Genomic DNA, 7626 nt, shown 5'->3' on the forward strand with positions numbered 1-7626 from the left:
TCTTATCGGCATCAATGGGATAGTGACCTCTGTTGATCAACCCTGCACCATATCTCAATGCACCAACCACAGTGTCATCCAAAGGGCCTTCACTTAGACCATTTCCCATGGCTTCAGTTATCCCCAGTGAAGACAAAAGTCAGGATATCTGTGATTGTACTACAGTCTATCCTGGCATAGAACTCTCCTTGGGTAACCAGTGTCTGAATATTGTTGCATAGTCCCAATTTTTGGAACTCCTCTGTAATAAAAAGCTGACGCAGTTGCCCCATGTTTGTCAGCTGAAGACTAGCTGCATATGAGACCCTAACACTCTCTTTTTCCTTGACCACGCGTCTTGGGGTGTAGTTAGTGCTTCTTTCTGTATTTACCAAGCCATTGCCTCCTCTTAATTGGACTGTGTTTGCCAGGTTTTTTTTTGCTCTGGGGCACCTTCACTTTAACATTGTTGGTCCCTGTCATCATTGTGGAGGAAGACAGGTGCCTTCTGGACTACTTCCATAGACAGTCTCCTTTCTGAAACAGGAATGTTCCCTCCGAAGTTCTGATGGTACCATCACTTGCAAACTCCGCTGGGAGCAGTTACTGCTTGTAGTGTTTCGCTAGGCCTTCTACCGGTGCCTACACCTAGAAAAATGCTCTCTGAGTGTTCCCCTCCTCCCCACCTACCCCTTGGTTAGTGCCCAGGCCATGAATTAGAGCTGATCTATTTCAAGGAGCTAACATATGTCACAGCCATGACCTTTCAGCAACTATTCCATTTTGTTCTTCAGAAGATTCAGGATGCTACAGTAATGTACACTGATGGGTCTAAAACCATGGATAGGATGGGATGTACTTTTACATCTTCCACCAGTCAGGTTCAACATTTGTTTCCAGGAATGTTTAGCGTTTTTATGATGGAGCTGATAGCCATTAACAGAGCATTGCATTTTACTGAACAAACCTCTTTCAACCACATTTTAATTTTTAGTGACACAATGAGCAGTTTCCAGGACATTCGTCGGTGTTACTCTGATCACCCTCCAATATCTGCTCTTTGTGATGTTTTCTCTGAGCTTAGTTGTACTGCCTACTCAGCTATCTTTCTCAGATTCCCAAGTCATGTGCATGATCCAGGGAATGAAGTGGCTGACTGTTTGGCTAGAGAAGAAATTATTCATTCAGCAATCAGTTTGACAATTTCAGGTATGGATTTTCGGGTACAAATGAGACTTTTTCTCATATTGAAATGGAACATCTGTTAGGCTACTGGCCCTCAGAAAAATTGTGCACTATCAAGGAAGCTAATGCTGCATGCCAGTCCTTCCATTTTTCCCGGAAGGAACCTGCCGTCCTATGTTCCTTCCACATTGAGCGTACCAGATTGATAAGTAATTTTTATTTTGTATAATGAGACACCTCCACATCGACACTACAAAGTATTATGGACACTATCACATATCATCTCTTGAGTGAAGGACTGATCGCTGTTTAGTCTCTTAATCCCAAACAACTGTGAAGTGGCACATGATGTTTCTCCTTTTCACCACCAGTTTAAGGGTTGTGGTGCCACAAAATGAAGTGTAAACATGTTTATAATAAGTAATAACACATCTAATGCTGTAGCAACTAGACTGGACTGAACTGATGTTTCCACAAACCTATCTACCATCATAGCAAAATAAAATAGTGAAATTTTCATGAAATTTAAAACGACTGAGAATTTGTATGTAAATTGTCTCACCTTACAGGAATTTTCGTTCTGATTCCAAAATTGGTCTTAGGTTTTATGTATCTATTAACATTTCCAAAGTGATGACTAATTTAATATAATTATTTGTATTTGGTTATATTAATTTAGCTCATGGTTTCAGTTATAGTTGTATGTGTAAAACATGATCTTTTTCCTCCAGCATATGCTGAGTAAGTATTACTTTTCAAAAAAGTCTTTTAGTTGAATTTGAATGTTATACATCTTCATTTATTTATACGTGATACAGTTTTGAAATTAGCCAAATGTGTTGTTCCCCTGTCCAACCTAATATACTTTTATGGTATTTAGTTGCTGTTGGGTCCTCAGTTCATTGTGGCAAAATATGGGATCATAAGTTTAAGTAGTTTCAACATTAGAAATTATTATGAGAATCCTTTTTCCCCATTTCAATAAATCACTGCTTAATACTTGTTCTGAAACTATCTCCAATCTGTGCTTCATTGAATATATACAGAGCATATCTCCTTAATTTACTGTCTTTTCCATATTTCCACAGTTTTAATGTGTAGTTCATAAGCAGTAGATTAAGAGTTTCATCTATGGCTACAAACACTTGCAGTTTAAAATCTGATTCCAAAACTCCCTTTGTCATCAGGTCTCTTCCATGTATGCAACCATTTCATGTTTCTTAGTTGTTTTTATGCAAGGATTAAGCTATGCTCTATGCAAAATACTACCAGTCAGCTACCCCTTTCATTCCTTTCTGCAGTCCATCTTCTCCAACTATTTTCCCTTCTCTTCCTTTTCTTGCTATTGAATTCCATATGCCCATCTCAGTGAAATTTTTGTCTCTCTTTACAGTCGGAATCGTTTTCTTATCTCATTCTATATTATTTCAGTCTCCTCATATGTAGAACTGGAGCCATATAAATGTGTGCTGTTGTGGTGGGAGTTGGCTTTGTGTCAATCTTGATTACCTAATACATTTGCTATGATGTTAATAGTAACTTACTGCATTATTGTTTTCTTATTCATTATTAGATTACTCCTGAATTACCCCTATTTGATTTTGTTGATAACCCTGTATTCCCCTGCTAGAAGTCTGTTCTCTCTGCTGCCATACTTCAGTAATTCCCAATACATTTAAACTTCAACCTATCCATGTCTCTTTAAATTCTCTAACCTAAGTAACAAATTAAGGGATCTGTAATTCCACACATTGACCTGTGGAATGTGCCAAATTTGTTTTTCCTTGTAATGACTTATGTCTGAGTAATACTCACCATATGATCTGAGTGGAGGACAAATTTACTTCCAGAATGTTTTATCCAATAGGATGCCATTTTCATCTTCATTTACTCATACACTAGAGCTGCACACCCTAGGGAAAAATAACAGCTTTAATTTTCTCTTGCTTTCAGCTGTTCGCAGTACTCTTGCCATGTCATCTTGAGTATATGCTACAAGGTCAGATGAGTCAATCTCCAGACTGTTGCCCATCTAATTACTGAAAAGGCTTGTCAGCAACCACAGGTTAGCCTGGCTACTCTGTAAAAACTTCTCCATTATTACTATAACCATAGTATGATTACCTTTATCACTAAGCCAGAGAAACCACCCCATCTCCATGGTTCCTGGGGGCATAATGAAAAGAATGCTTTCTACACCAATTGCAGAACACACGTTACACCTCTGAAAACTTGGCAATACAAAAAAATAAAGGAAAACAGCAGTCTGTCACTTACTTGTACAAGAACAAAGCTGCAAATGCCAGTATAAGGAACACACACAAACCTTTAATGCCCATACCACACATTGCACCCACCAGGAACCTGAAAGTTGTCTTAGTTCCATTCTGCGGGAATGTTTTATCTGTAGCTGGAATGATGAGTTCCAGATATTTGAGGGGCAGCCCAATCATCAGCTGCCTTGCTGACTCTCAATACAGTATGGTAGCCTCCACTGTGTGCATTCTCGAGATGTGACCTATATCTGAATCAATTAAGGGTCTTCTTGAATCCCAGGTAACCAGATATTGGGGACTTGTGAAAATATTTCAGGATATCTGACAAGATGTACTGGTGAGTTTACAATTATTGCCATCCTCTCATATATTATTTCAATTAACATGGGGTTCATATTTGCTGCAGTGCCAACGAAACAGTCTATGAGTGTGTCTTTTGCATTCATTAATCCCTCTCCAAATTTGTGTAATTTTTTCATTTATTGAAATGATGTTGTTTCTTCTTATATGCAGTCAGTATCCCCTTGGTTCACTAGGTAGCCAATAAAAAAGTTTCTGCTTGCTCTAGTTGTTGATTCCAGTTCAATCAAATACACTTAAGTGGCTGTTGTAGCAGTGTACCCAAACCTAAAAGTATCCTTAAAAACAAGGGAAAAGGCATGTGCGTAGTGTAATTTTACTATTTTAAAATCATTACTTATTCCACTCTTCGGTTTCCCTTTATGGATTACTACTAGTCATATATAAGAACTCTGGTATAATCAGCTGGAGGATATTCACATATGAGATGAACATCAAAGAAGTAAGGATCTAATATTGTACATATCTGTTGTCTTAGCTAAAACTGAAACATATTAAGTCTACTATTTTGGGAAAACTTAACAGAGATCTTCTGCATTGATTTTTTAATAAACTGATATGAACCACTATCTTGAAACAGCATATTTTTAAAAAATTAAGACATTTCTGAATTAAAATATCTACTAAAAGTTCAGCAAACTGAGTCAGCAGTAATGAGGTTGGTCATTATTGAAATTTCTCTGGTAATTTTCCTTATAAAATGGCCTAACCTTAGCAAAATTCTGTCTTCCTGACAGAATATTGTGATAATTTGAAATATCTAACATTGGCTGATTATATACCCACATATATATATATATATATATATATATACATACTTGCCTGACTTCTGATTTATAACTCTAGTTTTGGTGAACACTGAACTTTTATTTCTGTGTGTTTTATAAATCAGTATTTAATGCCTTTCTTCTCATTCTTCAGGTTGATTCAAAGTACTGGTAGAGCTGTAGCATTTCATTTGAAGAAACTTTTCAAGGAGTGGTCCATGGTGAGCTGAAGGAGATAAACACAGAAAATTGACATGTTCCCATGTGCACTTACACACATGGACTGACATCAGAGAAAAATAACTCATAAAGCGTATTTACCTACATCAATGGTGTGCAGCCCCCTATCTATGTTAGAAAATTGGATGGTGAGATATTTCCCAGTTATGTAATCTTGAACAAACCTTTGAGAATGAATAGGAATCATCAAGTCTCAGCTGCTGGCAATCATGGGAAACATGACTGTGAAAATGAGCAACAAATCAAGCAAGAAGTTTCTGTTGTGGAACAAACTGAGAAACAGTATTCGTCCTCCCAGAAAATAGAGAATACTTTGAAGGACTCCTTTAATGCCATCTGTAATGCAAATACCATGACACGTGCTGGAGAGAAAGCAGACAGAAGTGATGATGACAGCAATTTATCTGCAGGTGGTAATGTCAAGGGCGATGCCTTTATCTGCACTTTAAATAGTGGATACGGTTGTGGTGTTTGTGGCAAAACATTTGCACGGGCTAGTGCTTGTAAGAGGCATACAGCAGTCCACAGTGATGAAAGACCACACAAATGTAATGTTTGTGGACTAGCCTTTGCTCAGGTTAGTGATATCGAAAGACATCGAGCTGTACACTCTGATGATAAAATACACAAATGCGAAATTTGTGGCAAATCTTTTACTCAGTTGGGTTATCTCAAAATGCATGCATTAATACACAGTGGAATGACTCCCCACAGATGTGATGTATGTGGCAAATTTTTTACTCAGTTGAGTACCCTAAAGAGTCATTCATTGGTACACACTCAAAAAGAACCCCACAAATGTGATATCTGTGGCAAATCTTTTGCTGAGTTTGATACTTTCAAGGCCCACGCATTGATACACACAGGAAAGAAACCACATAAATGCGAAATCTGTGGCAAATCTTTTGATGAGCTATATTCTCTCAACAGGCACGAATTGAAACACGCCGGAAAGAACCCATACATTTGTGACATTTGTGGAAAAGATTTTGCTCTGTTGGGCAGTCTGAAAAGGCATCTTGCAGTACATACTGGACACAAACCACATCAGTGTCAAATTTGTGGAAAATCATTTACTGACTTGGGACATCTCAAGGTCCACGTAGTAATACACACTGGAGAGAGGCCTCACAAATGTGATATTTGTGGCAAAACTTTTTCCCATTTGAGCAGTCTGAGGAGGCATGTAGGAATACACACAAATGTGCCACTTGAGGCAAATAAACTTCGTTAACTGGTGTCTGCAAGGTTCTTACAACAATGCACATTGGAGGAGGATCACACATTTGTAATATGTAGGAAATCATTTATTGGTGCTAACATTTTGAAGACACGTGTGTTGAATTGTGATAGAGGGAGATCAAAGAAACTGTGACAGCGTTGCAAATCCCTTAATACAGTTTGACATTTCCAGAAGTTGCAGTTCTAACTGCTACATAGGGGTCATACAAACATGACTATAATTAATACTTCAATGTACCTACTGAAGTTGAGACCAGAACATGGTTGTTTTGTAAGAAATCCTTTATCTACTTTGGGAATCATAGGTACCACTCAGTATTCGGTACGCTTGATAGGCAAGGAAATTATAAGCTGTTTTGTCACTTAGAATTCAACAAAAGCGTGCATCTTAAGAATCTTGATGCTGTATATACTATGCAAAAATATAATATTTGTTGTGTATCATTCACTTTGGCTAGTCATCTTAACACTGGTGAAGACCACAGAAGTAGTGCTGTGTATGTAAGTAAAATATATGTATGTGTGTACTGTTTGTGGTTATCATATATTATAAAATGGGTGATAATGATATGCATCTTCAGAGAAGGATGGAAGTCAGCTGCTGTTTATACCCATACACTACTGTCTTTTAGGGAGCTGTATTTCATGTAAAATGCTTTTTTTTTTTTTTTTAAGCTCTGCTCATGATTCAAGGCTCATAGAGATTAGTGAGAATTTTAATTGCTTTCTTATATTTGGAATATGATTTGATACTGTATTTTGAATAAACATGAGGTTTCCAAAAATACCTACTTGTCTTTTGTATTTTATTTTAAGATTTTTTTTGGTCAAGCAGTTTTCAAAGTTTCTTCCAACTTTCCTTATGATGAACATATTTTCAATTTTCTACTGAATGTGCTGGTTTGATGTGTGTTGTCATACCTGCAAGATCGCAAGGCAATTGTCATGTGATGGACATTTTTCAGTTATGTGGCTCTTCTGGTATGTGACCATCATTTTAACCTGTTGTCTCTTGTAACATGCCATCTGAAGTATTACATTCGCTTCAAAATTTTTATGTAGTGTTCACATATATGTTATTTATGCTCTCTCATTTTTCTTAATGTTCTTGTACAATTGTTGGTTTGCCTGGTAGTGAAAATGCATTAATTTTAAATTTTGGAATTTTTATTTGTTTATTTGGTTACATTATTGCATGCAAATTATTTGTTCAATCAGTTTATGTTCATGCTATTCTGTCTGTGGATGACATACTTATGTAATAATGGGTACATATGTTGGTTCCTCAGTAAACTTACTGAAACAATAAATGCAATAATTCTCACTCAACTAAGAATGGGTCTCCCGTGGCAGTGATTTATTGTGTTAATAACTATTGCACAACATGCTTTATTCATGGAGTTACAATAGTACTCTTTATGGTGCAGCTTAAATTCTGACTCAAGAGCATTACATGTTCCCACTTATCACTACATAATGCACCTAGGAATTTAATTGAACATGATTGTTTTGCTGGTTCATTTGTTATAATCAGGGGGGACATAATGTTGCACTCTCTATTAAGAACAGTGTCCCAT

The 7626-nt window shown here is 36.9% G+C and overlaps 1 protein-coding gene across 7 annotated transcripts in view; it reads left to right on the forward strand.

The window, feature by feature from the left end:
* LOC124553626 (zinc finger protein 708-like) overlaps positions 1 to 7208 on the forward strand; it is a 76876-nt gene extending 69668 nt beyond the window's left edge. For 6 of the 7 annotated variants that reach the window (XM_047127481.1, XM_047127483.1, XM_047127484.1 and 3 more), the window contains one exon: positions 4722 to 7208. In XM_047127481.1, the coding sequence (XP_046983437.1) occupies positions 4980 to 6041 (1062 nt within the window). In that variant the 5' untranslated portion in view covers positions 4722 to 4979 and the 3' untranslated portion in view covers positions 6042 to 7208. Of the gene's footprint in view, positions 1 to 3117; positions 3230 to 4721 lie in introns of all 7 variants that reach the window. The other variant, XM_047127482.1, reaches the window with a different exon arrangement.
* Positions 7209 to 7626: the final 418 nt, after the last annotated feature.

The sequence above is a fragment of the Schistocerca americana genome, chromosome 11, assembly GCF_021461395.2.
Source record: "Schistocerca americana isolate TAMUIC-IGC-003095 chromosome 11, iqSchAmer2.1, whole genome shotgun sequence".
Taxonomy (NCBI): Eukaryota; Metazoa; Arthropoda; class Insecta; order Orthoptera; family Acrididae; genus Schistocerca; species Schistocerca americana.